The 17,928-nt window shown below is 45.3% G+C and overlaps 1 protein-coding gene across 1 annotated transcript in view; it reads left to right on the top strand.

The window, feature by feature from the left end:
• LOC126095135 (guanylate cyclase soluble subunit beta-1) overlaps positions 1-17,928 on the top strand; it is a 237,714-nt gene that overhangs the window by 175,213 nt on the left and 44,573 nt on the right. Inside the window, exon 12 of the mRNA XM_049909854.1 lies at positions 9,753-9,890. Coding sequence (XP_049765811.1) covers positions 9,753-9,890 — 138 coding nt within the window. The remainder of the gene's footprint in view (positions 1-9,752; positions 9,891-17,928) is intronic.

The following is a 17,928-nucleotide window of genomic DNA, read 5'->3' on the forward strand; positions in this document are numbered from 1 at the left end:
GTAAACAAATTCAAGTGTAGGAACAAAATTTTGTATCTTTCAGTATAATAAAAGTATACTGGTTACAGACTGACAGAATAAGATTAGTGGGAGAATACAATTGAATATATAAGCTCACCGGACAAAAAATGAGTTACCCCCACAGAAATCCATGCGGCCTTCATTTAATACAGTGTAATTCCGCTTCTGGACTTCATAGCCACCCGTATTCGGTTGGGAAGTGTGTCCACAAACTTGTTCAGGTACGTCGCATCCAGGTTAAGCCATCGATTAGTATTTCATCTGGGCCAGATCGCTGGTCGACCATCAGCGATCGGCTTGTTATCTTTGGCGCGTCCTCGGGTATGAGCATCGTTGCATTTTCGACTGGGGCGCGTGGGACGGCGAGAGGCAGTCGTTTTGGGGCGGCCGGTGAGACTGGCGGAGTTGTGGGTTGGGCGTCAGCACATGTGTGATGTCTGTTAGGCTGGGGCTGTTCGCTAATCATGAAACTCCTGCGGCGGTTACTGGTTGCCTGGAAGGCATTTTATATAAGCTGTGCCAAGCCTGGCAGTAAGAGGGAGTCTGGAGTTGGTGTTGGCCTAGATGTTTGTACAAATAGAGGTGCCTGTGTGAGAAGCACAGCGTGGGCCTGTCGGTTGCTTTGTCCTTCTGGCAGCCACCGCAAGCGGATGTTAGGATGAAATGTCTATAGTTTGTGGTGAGCATAGTGTGAACAAGGTCTCGTAGGATGTGCTCCCAGCCTTACTCTTAGCCTGTGTTATTTGTGGGTGCCGACCCGTTGTCTGTTACTGCTTCCGGGTGTCCTGTAAGATTTCACAGCAAAACTTGTTTTTGTGGCAGTCTGCGTTTCTGGCTCAGCCTCCGCCTAGAAAGGGGAAAGATTTGAAATTCCTTAATGCTGTAATTTAAACATATATTTAAAAAAATGTTCTTTCAGAATTAGCGCCTGTTTCTTGGGGACACAGCAGTTCAAACAGGAGTGGCGTAATGTTAATGAGTATTTGTCAAATGAAGTGTATGTAATGTCTTGCTGTTTTCTGGGGCACGCAGCTGTGTTATTGAACTCATTTTGAAATGTTATGTTGGCTGAACGACTGCTCCCCACTTCATTGTATTCTTTTGAGTAGTATTGTAAAGTTTTTTGGATATTTGTCAGTGGGGTGTATTGATTCCATTTCGTTTTTCTCTTTCTTTGAATTACGCTAAATTGGTGCAAATGGTTCAAATGGCTCTGAGCACTATGGGACTTAACATCTGTGGTCATCGGTCCACTAGAACTTAGAACTACTTAAACCTAACTAACCTAAGGACTTCACACACATCCATGCTCGAGGCAGGATTCGAACCAGCAACCGTAGCGGTCACGCGGTTACAGTCTGAAGCGCCTAGAACCGCACGGCCACACCGGTTGGCCTACGCTGAATTATTTAGTTTATCTGGTTATGGGCTTAGCTCGCGCTTCACGCATTAAATCAGCTGTTTTTGAATTTTTTTTATTCGTGTTTAATGTCAGATTCAAATGTAATTTCATCTATGTTATTTGAAATAAATGTGTTGGATTGACCTTAATGAAATATGTGCAATCGAAGTAAGGGACCCAGTCCTTCATTAGTGCTTAACAGTGGCGTGTGGTTCGGGTTGTGAGCCCCGTGCTCCTACCAGTTCTATTTCGCACGTGAGTGCAAGGTCACGGGGAGAGCAATGTCGAACATCTGACGCCAGCTGGAAAGCAGGTGAGGTCGCCGCGGTCCCATGCCTAGAGCCTGCAATAGAGTCCGGGCGGCGTCGAACGCTAGATTATCGTTCGCTTGCGTAAGTTTTAACAATGAGCCGGTGTGTGCTCTGATTGATTCTGGCAGTAATATATCTCTTCTCGACTATCGGTGGTATCAAAGATATAAGTCCATTTGTAAGTTCCCGGTGCTGCGGAGTGTTTCGGTAATCTGTCGGCCGGCCGCGGTGGTCTCGCGGTTCTAGGCGCTCAGTCCGGAACCGTGCGACTGCTACGGTCGCAGGTTCGAATCCTGCCTCGGGCATGGATGTGTGTGATGTCCTTAGGTTAGTTAGGTTTAAGTAGTTCTAAGTTCTAGGGGACTGATGACCTAAGATGTTAAGTCCCATAGTGCTCAGAACCATTTGAACCATTTTGGTAATCTGTCGGGGTGTGAAAGGCCAGCGTTTAGATGTGGTTGGCGTAAGGAAGGTGGGGTGCAGAGTTTTTTTCTTGGCCTGTTAAGGTATGTGTAGTGAGGAATTTGGGAATAGATATCCTATTGGGGTGTAGCTTTATAGAGCTTACTGGGCTGGTATTGGATTACGTGGGAGGCGTGTTCTATTTTCCATTTTCTCCAGTTACTAAGTTTCAGTTTTGTAACCATTATACGAGGGATTTTCGGGTGTGTAGTGCTAGTAGTAATGCCTCTGATTGTAACTTGAGTCATCTTACCGAGCAGCAAGCCTCGCAGTTGTTGCAAGTCTTGGAGAAGTTTTCTCGTGTGTTAACGGACGAGCTGGGGGTCACCAATAAAATTCAGTACTGTATCCGTCTCACCGATAATCAACCTGTGAGGCAAGCACCGTATAGGTTGTCGCCTCCTAAGATGGTGTTGAGGCATATAGTTGACGACATGCTTGGAAAGGGGGTTATTGGGCCGTCTACTTCGCCTTACGCTTCCTAAAAGTAACGGAGGTGGCTATAGGCCGGTGGTTGACTATCGGGCCTTTAATAAAAAGGTGGGTTTGGAATCGGTCCCACTTCCTGATTTGCACAACTGCATTTCATGGTGTTCGGGAGCGCGTTACTTCACTGTATTGGATCTCACTCAAGCCTACCACCATGTTCTGCTGGCCGAGGAGTCTAAGCCCCTTACTGCATTCACGAAAGATTGGAATCTGTATGAATTTAACCGCGTGCCCTTTGGTTTAGCGACCGGAGCTGCAGTTCTATCTAGGCACCTCGACTCTGTTTTGGGGGACATAAAGTTTCAGTTTGTTTTTAATTACTTGGATGACTTGGTCATCTATAGTAAGACCTTCGAAGAACATTTAGGACATACTGATAACGTGCTAGCTCGTTTGGAACAGGTAGGGTTAACTGTTAAACCTTCTAAGGTCGAGTTTGCCCGTCAGGAAATCTCCTTTCTGGGCCAAGTGGTGTCCTGCAGTGGCATCAAGGTTGATCACTCGAGGATCCATGCCATCCGTGATTTTCGACCACCTAAGAGTAAAAAGGGGGGTGGCTAGGTTTGTGGGTATGGAAAGTTTTTTTAGGAAATTCATTCCCGTTTTGCGGAACTGGCGGCTCCGTTGAACTTTCTGAGAAAGAAAGGGGTGCCCTTTAATTGGACTGAAAACCAGCAAGGAGCCTTCGATGCTCTTAAAACTGCATTGAGTAATGCCCCGATTTTGGCCGTTCCGAATTTTGATTTGCCCTTCATTCTTCAAACGGATGCTTCGGGCTCCGGTATTGCGGCCGTGTTGCTTCAGGAACAGGACGGAGAGCGCCGACCGATCGGTTATGCCTCACGTGCCCTTACTGCCACTGAGATGAAGTATTACACCTATGAGTTGGAGACGTTAGCGGTGCTCTTCGCCACCGAGCGATTCAAGTTCTATCTTGAGCATCGCGAGTCTGATAATCAGGCACTCACTTGGGTTTTGGCGCGACCGCGGAAAACTGGTCGGATTGCCCGTCGGGCTGTGCGTTTGTTGGCCTTTAAATTCGTAGTTCGTCTTGTCAAGGGGACCGAAAATGTGCTAGGAAACACCCTGAGCCGCATGTTTGAGGAATGCGATGACGAGGCTAGCGAGGATCAACTACGTTTCCAACCGGGCACACGGGAGGAAGGTCTGGTAGCTGCTGTGTAAGGGAAGTGCCGGAGTTGTTTAAGAACCTGGAAGAGGAGCCGCATTTGGACACGGAGTTGGCCAGGATCAGGGAGCGGCTGGAAGCCGGAGGTACTATCTCGCGTTACGAGCTTAGGAGAGGAATTTTGTGTTTGTGTACTCGCTATGATCATGGGGTTTAAGATTTGCTTGCCCAAATCCTTGATCCCGGCCGTCTTTAGGTATTATCGTTGTTCGGTTCTTGGAGGACATCTGGGGTCCTTAAAACTATTAGTAAGATTAGAGAATCCTTGACGTGGCCAACCTTATATCGGGATGTTAGGAAAATGGTGAGAGCCTGCAGGGAATGCAGTATGGCTAAACACAGTTCTAACAAGCATTGGGGGTTGCTTCAGACTTCACGTGCTGAGCGTCCTATGGAGCGCCTCTTTTTTGATTATGTGGGCCAACTGCCCCGTACCCAGGCTGGGTACAAATATATTTTGGTGGTGGTTGATGCTTTCACTCGATTTGTCTGGATGTTTCCGAGCACCGGAGTCACGGCCAAGAATACTATTGCTCTTCTCGAGAGGATTTTCTCCTTGTTTGGTCCGCCAAAGGTTTTGGTTAGCGATAATGCGCCTGGCTTTGTTTCGAAAGAGTTTCGAAGGTTTTGTTTTCATCAAGCCGTGACTCACGTCACGACGACACCCTATTATCCCCAGCCTTCGTTCGCTGAGCGTTTTAACCAAAACCTTAAATAAGCTTTGATGATTTATCACGAGAAGAGCCGAACCAAATGGGATAGATCCCTTCCGTGGCTCACTTTGGTCTTCAATACCGTTCGTCATGAGTCGCATCAAACCACCCCGGCCGCTTTACTGGTGGCCTATTCTGTAAATTCTCTGCTTGCTAACTTGTGGTCGATCTCGGACCTGTTGCCAGAGGAGATATCAGCAGAAATTATCCACGAGAATTGGCAGAGAGCAAGGGCCAATATAGATTTCGCCCACAAGAGGGAGGCGGCACGATACAACAAGGGGCGTCGTCCTGCTAATATAAGAGCGGGCGACCTGGTTTTTGCTAGGCGTGTGCCAGGACAGGGGAAAGAACATAAAGCGTCATCTAAATTTGAGCCTCGCTTTGAGGGCCCCTATCAGGTTCTTCAGGTCCCCACCCCGGTGACCTACCGTGTACGGCATCAACAATCTGGCCAGGAAAAATGGTGCACATATCACAAATCAAGCTTAGTAATGTTGGGTAGTTGCCTAAGTTCCTGCTTGTGTAACCTTATCCCGGGGGTTTTACGTTAAGGGGGGAGGCTGAGCCAGATCGCTGGTCAATCATCGTGAAATTTTACCTAATTGTGGGGATGCTGACGTCGGCATTTTACCCATTGTTGCAACATGGCCAATGGATTTTCGAGGGAGTTCAAATAAGATGATTTTGCAGGCCAGTCGAGATGCAATAGTGTTGCGGAGTGGTCAGGAAACCAGTACCGGTAACAAGTTCTTCCAGCCCCATGGATTTCCCTGCTGTGGTTTTATAGGCCGATGTGATCAATGGCCTTTTCCGAGATGACCACCTCCTCATGTTGACAGCATACGGTTCCTGTCGTAATGTTCTGTCACTAACAGCTTGAGATGGACCTTCATTCACGGGCTGCAGCAATTCCTGTCGAGTTTGTTCACAAGCCGTGGAACGCGGCTACGGTCTCTATGTCAGGACGTTTTTACGACTACAGTTCTGATGTCGTGTTTTGTGGCTATGGCACGTTGGGAACTCCTCCACTTTTAACTCCAACATATCAAGCAACTTCACACACTGTATGGCAATGGGCGCGGCCAAGCATGGTTGCTCCTTTTTGCCACTCTGTCACGGGCTTACACTAACCCATATTTGTCTACAATATCTATTTGAAACGTAAATGTCTCACTGATCGCTAGTGCCTTATGCTCACGCAGAAGCAGTGTGTTTGCAGTTAGGAACGTGACTCGATCACTGCATCATCTGTAAACACTTAACTATTCATATGTGTGCTCACTTTGGTGATTAATTTTTTGTCCGGTGAGTGTATCAAGTAACACATTAAACACTGAAGTACGCACCAGGGAAGAATATACAGGGCGTATCTGAAATGACTGTAGAAAATGAGAGGTTCTTTAGAGTAGATCACAACAAGGATATTTCACATACCAACCCAAGTCCACATGCCTTAGCGTACGGCAATAGGTGACGCTGAACAGCGTCGCGTGCCGCTAAGAAGGTAGGCACACAACATGCCATCCGAGCCGTCACGGTAGCAGGTCTGTAGGGCAACGATTTCTTTGTATTTGTGACTTCAACGTAGAAGAGACGTCGGGTTGAAGTTTTATGACCTTTATTTGCAAACTCTGTAGTCGACATAGTTGCGGATATTCCAGGCGGGACAACACTACGGGTTTTCCACCTCTTACTAAGACGTGAATGCGTTGTTTTTGCCTCTACAAATGCCTGTCTGATAGGTGTTGCATAGAGTGCAGCCCCTGTGCACCCTGCAGAATCTGGCTCGCCCTGCGTCAGTTCGTCATCAAATGGGAACATTCTTGTGCTTGTTAGTGTGTAGGGCGGACAGGAAATAGAGCGCTATTCTCGGAAGGAAAGAGCAGGCATATACTGTGCTTACGGGGCGTCGGATAATAATGCTCACGCTGTCCAACGTTTGTACATTGGGTGATTTCCGAATAGTCGAGTGTCAAATTTACGCACATTTACTGCCATCTACAGGTACCTACGAGAGGTAGGTCCACTCGAGGTACGTTTTCCACTGGCACTTTCTCCCAATGATACATGTGCATTTAAGAGCTACTTCGAAACCTGGTGTATTCATTTTGTGTTACAGCTTTGAAGGCCTGACGGACACGGTCACCAACGCACAGTGCGTACGCCAGGGCTTGAAGAGGAGGATTTAGCACTGCGGAAACAGACACCTTCAAGTTCGCCGAGTGTTGGCCGGGAAATAGGTGTAAGCCATTCCGCAATTTTGCATTGTGCGGCATGAGGATGATTTGCACACCTACCACCTTCAGAGGATTCTCACCCTTAACCCAGACGATTTTCCACGTCCAACTGAATACTGCCACTGGTCTTTGCAAAGGTGTGCCATTCAACCAGCCTTTCCGAACGGTGTACATTTTTACGGATGAGGCATCGTTTACACGAGCGGGTATGTCCGACAGCCACAATCAACATGTATGTCCGCGGGGAAATCCACTCGACGCCTTTTTTCGTGGTCACCAAGATCGCTTCGCTGTCAAAATTTGGGCCGGCTAGGTAAGCGACAATCTGGTCGGTCCGTACATGCCCCCCCCCCCCTCACCGCGAATAAACGCAAACAGATACTTAATCTTTTTGCGAGAAATTGTGCCAGAGTCGTTGGAACGTGTTCCACTCAAAGTGCTACAACGAATATGGTGCCAACACGATGGTGCACCTGCGCACTTCGCACATGCAGAGCGAATGTATTTGAATGAATTTTTGGATATAGTAAATGGGTGATTTCCCCACTCCCACAAAAAATTAAAAATATTAAGTGTCATGTAGTATTTTATGTAATGTAATATCTTGTATAGTCACCCTCTATTAACCTGACACGTTCCACATCATTACGAAGTGTCGTATTCATGATCTATGGAACACATACGAATCTAATCTAATCTTCGGTGAGAACTGGATAGGGCGCTGTCCGCTGAAGGCAAGGCCTGCACGTTCCCCAGGCTTGGCGCCCATTGAATTTTTTCTTCTGGGACCAACTGAAATCTGTTGTCTATGGAACACCCATTGGGACTGAAGAAAAACTGATAGCGCTCATTATGGCAGCCTCCGATGCAGTTTCCACTTTGCCAAGGGTGTTCGAAGAAAGCGACAGTAACTCTAGCGTCGTTGCACAGCGTGCTTTCAATTAGGAGGGCGTAATTTCGAGCACTTTTTATGACTATTTGCAAGTAAAGATTATACAACTTCACCCCAACTTTTCATTTACCTTGATCCTACAAATACACTGAAAACGTTTCCCTGCAGACCTGCTACCATGACAGCTCGTATGGCATGTTGTCTGCCTACCATCTTGGCAGAGCGCGACGATGTTCAACGATATTAGCGTCGTACCATGATAAGGGATTTGCAAAATATGCTTGTATCGGGCCTCTCACATTTTACATTCGTTTCAGATATAACCTGTATATACAGATATAATCTGTATATTGAGCAAGCAGTGAAGGAAACAAAAGAAAAATTCGGAGTACGTATTAAAATCCATGGAGAAGAAATAAAAACTTTTAAGTTCGCCGATGACATTGTAATGCTGTCAGAGACAGCGCAGGACTTACAAGAGCAGTTGAACGGAATGCATAGTGTCTTGAAAGGAGGATATAAGATGAACATCAACAAAAGCAAAACGGGGATAATGAAACGTAGTCGAATCAAGTCGGTTGATGCTGAGGAAATTAGATTAGGAAATGAGACACTTAAAGTAGTAAAGGATTTTTGCTATTTGGGGAGCAAAATAACTGATGATGGTCGAAGTACAGAGGATATAAAATGTAGACTGGCAATGGCAAGGAAAGCGTTTCTGAAGAAGAAAAATTTGTTAACATCGAGTATAGATTTAAGTGTCAGGAAGTCGTTCCTGAGAGTATTTGTATGGAGCGTAGCCATGTATGGAAGTGAAACATGGACGATAATTAGTTTGTATAAGAAGAGAATAGAAGCTTTCGAAATGTGGTGCTACAGAAGAATGCTTAAGATTAGATGGGTAGATCATATAACTAATGAGGAAGTATTGAATAGGATTGGGGAGAAGAGAAGTTTGTGGCACAACTTGACTAGAAGAAGGGATCGGTTGGTAGGACATGTTCTGAGGCATTAAGGGATCACCAATTTAGTATTGGAGGGAAGCGTGGAAGGTAAAAATCGTAGAGGGAGACCAAGAGATGAATACACTAAACAGATTCAGAAGGATGTAGGTTGCAGTAGGTACTGGGTGATTAAGAAGCTTGCACAGGATAGAGTAGCATGGAGAGCTGCATCAAACCAGTCTGTAGACTGAAGACCACAACAACAACATAACCTGTAGAGTATATGAAACGTAAAGGGTGTCGCAGAACTGTTGCGACAAACTCCGTGGGTCTGTAGGCGGCATCTTGAGTAAAAAATCGAGTATAGGAACCAGCGCCTGAAAACGTCTTCCAACGAAGCTACAGAGCGTCGAAGTTAAATGTGCCAACGCCTGCTACTAGGTCAGCAAACATGAGTTTGTACGCTGATGGATCGTAGGAGGAACGTCTGCAAATGTTGCTATTCAGTGATCGCGACTGATTGCCACGATCGCCAGTGGAGGGTATGGAGCTAGCTCCTGCGTAGAAAGGCCTTGTCTTCTATGAATACAGTGCCCAGATACCTCAGCGGATGTAGGTTTATTTTTCTCCTGTATACCGAAAAACACTGAAGATTTTATGGTGTTGCAGAAGATAAATAAATGGGGGATGGAAACCATCAAGGCAACAGAACATCGTATCCGTAGGAGACAAGGCGTGCCTGCTCAGCAGCCAGCTACATTTTCTTCACTGTTCATCGTGGCAGTCAGTCTCGATCACTGAATAACAAACAACATTTTCAGACATTCCTCCTACGATCCGTCAGCGTACAATGTCACGATTCACGAAGGGTACACTAGTAGCACGCGCCGGCACTTATAAAGTCGACGCTCTGTAGCGTCGTTGGATGACGTTTCCAAACAAGGGTTCCTGTTTTCGATTGGGTCCTCAAAACCCCGTCTACAGCCCCTCGAAGTTTTTCTCGGCATTCCTGAGACAGCCCGTGTATGTGATGTGCCGGGTTGCGTGGATGGCGCTTCCAGCAGCCTGAGTGTGGGCCAACTGCCGCAGGTGGAGACGGTGGGCGACAAGTACATGGCGGTCAGCGGGCTGCCCGAGCCGTGCGAGACGCACGCCCGCTGCATAGCGCGCCTCGCGCTCGACATGATGGACCTCAGCCAGGAGGTGCGCGTCGACGGGCAGCCCGTGGTGAGTACTGTGCGGCGGCGGCGGCGGCGGCGCTCCGGGAAAAAGCACTGTGCACCTGCTCTCTCCCACCTGCCTACTGATATCGTGCCGACAGGCTGTTTCAGATAAGATGTTTTTCTCTCCAGCTTACAAAATAGTAACTGAAAGGATTATTTATTTGCAGTGATTGACTGCTCCGTCGGTTCTTGGTAGGGTATCCTATACATTATGAATGAAACACACACTACAATAGTATAATATTCTACAATATTTACTGTTTGTTTCACAAACTGGTTTGCGGCTGCTACGCCATCATCAGGTACAAAGATAGGGTGGTGCAGTGAAGTTCTGTTGGAGAAGAGATTTTAAACTACAGCAAAAAAAAAAAAAACAAAAAAAAGGTTCATTTGCCTCTGAACACTATGGGACTTAACTACTGTGGTCATCAGTCCCCTAGAACTTATAACTACTTAAACCTAACTAACCTAAGGACACCACACATATCCATGCCCGAAGCAGGATTCGAACCTGCGACCGCAGAGGTCGTGCGGTTCCAGACTGTAGCGCCTAGAACCGCTCGGCCACTCTGGCAGGCTAAACTAGAGCAACTACACAGTATCTCAACTACCAGAGATGAAAATATTAATCTTAAATTTAGTAATAAAACGAGAGGAATTATTTCATTGTACGTGTGATGTAAGATTATGTGACTAAGATAAAATAGGTGACAAATTAACTAATGAACTATGTACAAACTACAACAATTGTTCATAGGGGACAGTAAATTTAAGAATAAACATATTCCTAGGGTGTGGCTGGACAAAATAATCTTGTACTTCTAACTTTAGGTACAGTTACTACTCATATTCCGTGAGACACGCGCACCTCCCTCCAATATTTCAACAAAGGCTTAATCAGTCTTATATCAAACAAATATTATATGCGGAGACAGGAAATCACGGGAACAACTGAAATAGCGCATCACTTAGGTGCAATTTGCATTTATTGTAATACTTGATAACAGACAAAGAAAATGTCGAGTGTTACGCTTGACAGATAATAGCACTAGAACAATAATAAACACCTGATTCAGTTTTCTGGACTGTAGTTAAAGTTCAACAGGCGAACACAATTTAAGTTCTCCCATAAATATTAATATGCGTGTAGGCGCGTTAAAGAACTGGTTATCAAACAGTCACTTATAAAAGGCATACTCCATTTAAAGGGAAAATAATTAGCAAGTTTACATATTGACTAGAACATTAAGGTGAATAACAGGAAGTTCACCGTCCACAACACCTTACGGCGGCAGTTAACCTCCAATAAGTTCTTTCTTTACAATGTGACATCAATAATTTGTATATAAAACTGGTGGAAAAACACTAAATTGGAAATTGACAAATCTATACTCACTCTATACCTACACTCAAAGGAGCCGCACTCCATCTAAACACCCTAAAAATGGTAGGTTAATGGCTACCTAGAGTAACAAAATCAAGAATAGCATGCTTATAGATTGACTAGAATAAAGGAATAAATAACACATACACCGCATCTGACGACCAACAAACTGTGTTGGTCTATTGAGCAGTGATTAATTTAAGCTAGCCGCAACATACGCTAACCAGGATAGCGGCGCATTTAAAGACAAGCGTCCAGCAAGAACCCTGGTCAGAAGGTAATGGGACCAGTACTAATTTACAACTAACTGCAGCACTGAAATCGACTGATGACAGGTTGACCATTACCGATGTGGCGTACGATGGATAGTCAATAGACTGAACACTCAGCTGAAACCCAAGTATAATGCTGAGGGGCGAAACACCCAGCCTAAAGCATGTTTAGCGCAAACACCTAGTTTGGGGACAAAACAACCATGAAACAATAGGATGATATTGCAGCTTGCAGTACAAATGCCAGAGCCCGAGTATAGCCTTAACCCAACACAAGAGCCGGCCGCGGTGGCTGTGCGGTTCTGGCGCTGCAGTCCGCAACCGCGGGACTGCTACGGTCGCAGGTTCGAAACCTGCCTCGAGCATGGGTGTGTGTGATGTCCTTAGGTTAGTTAGGTTTAAGTAGTTCTAACTTCTAGGGGACTTATGACCTATGATGTTGAGTCCCATAGTGCTCAGAGCCACTTGAACCCTTTTTGAACCCAACACAAGACTACTAGTTTTTTTCTTTCTCAATTAAAGTTTCCAAAACAATCAAAACTAGCAGGATACCCTTACACGGCAGACGTGCCAACACTTCCGTTCATACCCCAGAATCAACTAGCGCAAGATAAATCACTGACACATTTGAGATAATATTTTAAAACAACATACTTAAATACCTTTGCTTACAAAAAGCCTTAATTAGTTAACAGGTTATGCTCTTTTACTGATGCCACGCAAATGATGTAGCAAGTTATGGTCTACAGTTCTGCTTTGCCATTTAACACGCGTCGTGACGAGGAAAGAAAGAAAGCAGCTAATTAATTGAAAATCACTACTTGGATTCAATATTTGACGATGCGCTTAAAATCAACAGACAAAGGTGAGAGTCAAGTTTACACTCGCAAGCAGAACAGGCAGAACACGAGTATAAGGTGTAAACTGCTCCTTGTTCAATCATTTACACACCGACGAAACCTGTAATCTTCGCTGAATTACTGCTGACGCCGGAATCCCCAGTTGCTTGTAAATGACGCAGATAATGGTCAAAACGTCTTACTTTAAGTCCGACGACACCCGTAGGATAGGAATTTCAATGGACAACCAGGCATCATCCTCTTGGATACACCATCAACAAAACGGCTTGGCCTCCTGTACGCTCCCAGACGTCCGCAATGGGAGTTCCTCCTCCCGACCGACGCTCTCCCGCAAATACGGCAGGCAGCCGGCCGCAGCTGGAGAGCCTGTGTAGAACAAACGTTAAAACCTGCGAAGATCCCAGCGAGGATCCCCCACTCTACCTCCCTGCGACACTCACCCCGCACTCAGCTCGCCCACGACGGGTCCTCACCCCACCCCCATACCTCGCTCACGAACGGGACCTCACCCCACCCCCTATAGTTCCCTCACAACGGAAGACCGGAAAATACGACTGTCTTCATAACGTTTTTGTTATCAGTATGATTTTTATATTCTTCATTTCTTTAGGTCTAATGAGTCAAGCTACATTTTATAAACAGATAGTGAAGCTAATGCAAGTAGTGCAAGCTGTTTGGTGGATAAAGCTTACATTTAACTGACAATCTGGAAAGATTTTTTTGGATGAATAAAAGAAATAAACTCTGTTGCCATATGCGGCATCGTAAGCTTTTATTACCGACATATGTAACATTTCCAACCACATTATTTGCGAAGTGTAGTTTTCCCGAAAGATCACGTCATATTAAGCGATTAATTTGATGATAATTGGCTCACATTATAATTAACAGACAGCACGTTTGTACTTCGCTTTCATTTATTATTTTAAACCATTCGTGATTTTTTGTTCCGCTTGTTGTAAATACCATTAGGTACCGGAAATCCATTTTAAGTTATAGACACTTCTACTTCATCAATAACATACAGTCATAATCGTAGTCGTGTTTGTAAACGTTTACATTAATACCTGAAACTTAGTCTTTGCATTATACGTTGGAAATTGTTAATTTTCTAGTTCTCGTTCTAGGAGTAACATATCTGCGACGATGTGTATCATTTTGCTCCGGTTGGGCGGAGCAGCTTGCTGATCAGGGGTGGAGCTTAAGTGGGGTGGGCGGGGACTATGTGTCGGGATCTTCGCAGATTTTAAGCTCATGTCCTGTGTAGGGACAGAGCGGCCATAGGTGAAGATGCCCGTGATTGGTTGATTAGCTTTGGCAGAAAAATGGCGCCAAACGTCTCTCGCGCTCCCTATGTTAGCCGTGCATTTGAGTTGAATTGAAGTTCAGAGGACTTTTGGAAACGATTAAAAGGTATTTGAATTATTGAGAGACTTGTTATGCGTTGTCCATGCATGTCCGATTTAGTTGTATATCGTTTTTAGTACGTAATTAGCATTTCCGATCTTAAATACGAGTTGAAATAATGAAGCGTTTTGTGATGAAGTCGGTAGGCCTACATGTTTGAAGTAAACACGTTAGTAATTGGACAGTATTGTTTGTGACATCTGTAATTCGTTCTTCAGACGTTCGTAAACGATGCCAGGTTGTGCTGCATTTGGTTGTTCCAATAGAAGCGAAGGTGGATTTCGCATGCTAGCATTTCCACACAATGAAGAAAGACGAAAGCAGTGGGCAGTCGCAGTCAACAGGGCTGACATAAATCAAACAGGAGCCTTGTGCAAACCAACCAAGTACTCTTATCTATGCGAAGTAACTCGTTTTTGCTTTTTACTACATATAAAACAACTTGCAATATACATAGTTAAATTTGAAAACAGACCAGTAAATTGCCTGTGGGAAAATTATTATAGCACATTATTCTTATAAACAAAGGCATTTAACGAATGATTTCGCCATATTGTCTTGTGCTTTTGATTCGGTGAGTGTGTATTCCACTACTCCATTACTGGCCATTCAAAAGTCCCACCCGTAGTTTGGCAGAAAAATGGCCGCCGTATCGTCCGGTTGGTCACTCTCTCCCTATACAGACTCTCTAGCCGCAGCAACGCCACAGCGCCCTCTGGCCACGGTAAGCAAAAACAGCAAAGCGCGAGGGGGGAATTTCAAAAGAAACGCGCTACAGGCAACAGGGAACGCAGAGAACGAACCGTGACATTTCGTCATGGTTCAGTCCCATTCAGGCCATGTTATGAGTTACCCCTCTTACTCACATGCCCCAGTTTTCCTTTATTTCAGTTCCTATAATTTCTCTTATGTTAAAATATTTACCTTGCCGAGTCATAGCTGCATCGCTTACCTACTCAATCGCACTAGTATATCTTATCTGTTTCTACATCTACATCTACGTCCATACTCCGCAAGCCACCTGACGGTGTGTGGCGGAGGGTACCCTGAGTACCTCTATCGGTTCTCTCATCTATTCCAGTCTCGTATTGTTCGTGGAAAGAAGGATTGGCGGTATGCTTCTGTGTGGGCTCTAATCTCTCTCATTTTATCGTCATGGTCTCTTCGGGAGATATACGTGGGAGAGCAGCAATATACTGCTTGATTCTTCGTTGAAGGTATGTTCCCGAAACTTTAAAACAAATCCGTACCGAGCTACTGAGCGTCTCTCCTGCAGAGTCTTCCACTGGAGTTTATCTATCATCTCCGTAACGCTTTCGCGATTACTAAATGATCCTGTAACGAAGCGCGCTGCTCTCCGTTGGATCTTCTCTGTCTCTTCTATCAACCCTATCTGGTACGGATCCCACACTGCTGAGCAGTATTCAAGCAGTGGGCGGACAAGCGCACTGTAAACTACTTCCTTTGTTTTCGGATTGCATTTCCTTATGATTCTTCCAATGAATCTGTCTGGCATCTGCTTTACCGACGATCAACTTTATATGATCATTCCATTTTAAATCACTCCTAATGCGTACTCCCAGATAATTTATGGAATTAACAGCTTCCAGTTGCTGACCTGCTATTTTGTAGCTACATGATAAGGGATCTATCTTTCTGTGTATTCGCAGCACATTACACTTGCCTACATTGAGATTCAATTGGCATTCCCTGCACCATGCGTTAATTCGCTGCAGATCCTCCTGCATTTCAGTACAATTTTCCATTGTTACAACCTCTCGATACACCACAGCATCATCTGCAAAAAGCCTCAGTGAATTTCCGATGTCATCCACAAGGTCATTTATGTATATTGTGAATAGCAACGGTCCTATTACACTCCCCTGCGGCACACCTGAAATCACTCTCACTTCGGAAGACTTCTCTCTATTGAGAATGACATGCTGCGTTCTGTTATCTAGGAACTCTTCAATCCAATCACACAACTGGTCTGATAGTCCATATGCTCTTACTTTGTTCATTAAACGACTGTGGGGAACTGTATCGAACGCATCTACCTGTGAACCCGTGTCTGTTTGTAATTAACGGCATCAAGAATGTTACTTTTACTCAAACACAATAGACACACTGATGTCACGCCGGTTCATGAGGGTCCCCTGGACATTACAAGAGGCCGTACATGGTTATTAACACTGTGTTTGATCACCAAGGGCGGTAGTACGTGGTCGACAAAATGCCCCCATACTGGCCACAAGATGGAATGGAGTTTCTTTGTTAGGACGATCCATTCCTGGACGGATAGTCGTTGGTGTGCGTGAACGTGCTGCAGTACGTCTGCCCAACGCATCCCACATGTTCTCGTTGACATGGGGAACGGACAGGCTAGTCCATTCTCCGAATATCCTACATCTACAACTACATCTACTCTGAAAGCCACCCAACGGTGTGTGGCGGAGGACACTTTACGTACCATTGTCATTACTTCCCTTTCCTGTTCCAGTCGCGTATGGTTCGCGGGAAGAATGACTGCCGGAAAGCCTGCGTGCGCGCTCGAATCTCTTTAATTTTATATTCGTGATCTCCTCGGGAGGTATAAGTAGGGGGAAGCAATATATTCGATACCTCATCCAGAAACGCACCCTCTCGAAACCTCGACAGCATGCTACACCGCGATGCAGAGCGCCTCTCTTGCAGTCTGCCACTTGAGTTTGCTAAACATCTCCCTAACGCTATCACGCTTACCAAATAACCATGTGACGAAACGCGCCCCTCTTTGGACCTTCTGTATCTCCTGTCAACCCGACCTGGTACGGATCCCACACTGATGAGCAATACACAAGTATAGGTCAAACGAGTGTTTTGTAACCTACCTCCTTTGTTGATCGACTACATCTTCTAAGGACTCTCCCAATGACTATCAACCTGCCACCCGCGTTACCAACAATTAATTTTATATGATCATTCCACTTCAAATCGTTCCGTACGCATACTCCCAGATATTTTATAGAAGTAACTGCTACCAGTGTTTGTTCCGCTATCATATAATCATACAATAAAGGATCCTTCTTTCTATGTATTCGCAATACATTACATTGGTCTATGTTAAGGGTCAGTTGCCACTCCCTGACCCAAGTGCCTATCCGCTTCAGATCTTCCTGCATTTCGCTGCAATTTTCTAATGCTGCAACCTCTGTGTATACTACAGCATCATCCGCGAAAAGCCGCATGGAACATCCGACACTATCTACTAGGTCACTTGTATATATTATGAAAAGCAATGGTCCCATAACACTCCCCTGTGGTACGCCAGAGATAACTTTAACGTCTGTAGACGTCTCTCCATTGAGAACAACATGCTGTGTTCTGTTTGCTAAAAACTCTTCAATCCAGCCACACAGCTGGTCTGATATTCCGTAGGCTCTTACTTTATCAGGCGACAGTGCGGAACTGTATCGAACGCCTTCCGGAAGTCAAGGAAAATGCCATCTACCTGGGAGCCTGTATCTAATATTTTCTGGGTCTCATGAACATACTCGGGTTGTAAGAGTTCCTTCAACCGCCCTGTTCCATGCGATCGCCAATTGTCGTGCGTAAAATGAAGTCAGAGTCGAATTCACCTCTGAGATGACGCACATGAAGAACAATACAGCACAACTATATTTTTGACCGACGAGTGTAATGCGCCGGCTCGAGTGGTCGAGCGGTTCTAGGCGCTACAGTCTGCAACCGCGCGACCGCTACGGTCGCAGGTTCGAATGTTGCCTCCGGCGTGGAGGTGTGTGATGTCCTTAGGTTAGTTAGGTTTAAGTAGTTCTAAGTACTAGGGGACTGATGACCTCAGAAGTTGAGTCCCATAGTGCTCAGTGCCATTTGAACCATTTGGTCAATTCGCCCACTCCGCATTATGTCTCCGCACTTTAACACTAGGGCCAGTGAAACGAGCAAATTCCACATTGCTGAGCTACCCTCAAACTGAAGATAGATGGGAACACGTAGTGCACACATGAACGCTGAGTGTATCTTTCCGTTACCAAAAAAAAAAAAAATGGTTCAAATGGCTCTGAGCACTATGGGACTCAACTGCTGAGGTCATTAGTCCCCTAGAACTTAGAACTAGTT

Source organism: Schistocerca cancellata, chromosome 8 (assembly GCF_023864275.1).
Source record: "Schistocerca cancellata isolate TAMUIC-IGC-003103 chromosome 8, iqSchCanc2.1, whole genome shotgun sequence".
NCBI classification, from domain to species: Eukaryota; Metazoa; Arthropoda; class Insecta; order Orthoptera; family Acrididae; genus Schistocerca; species Schistocerca cancellata.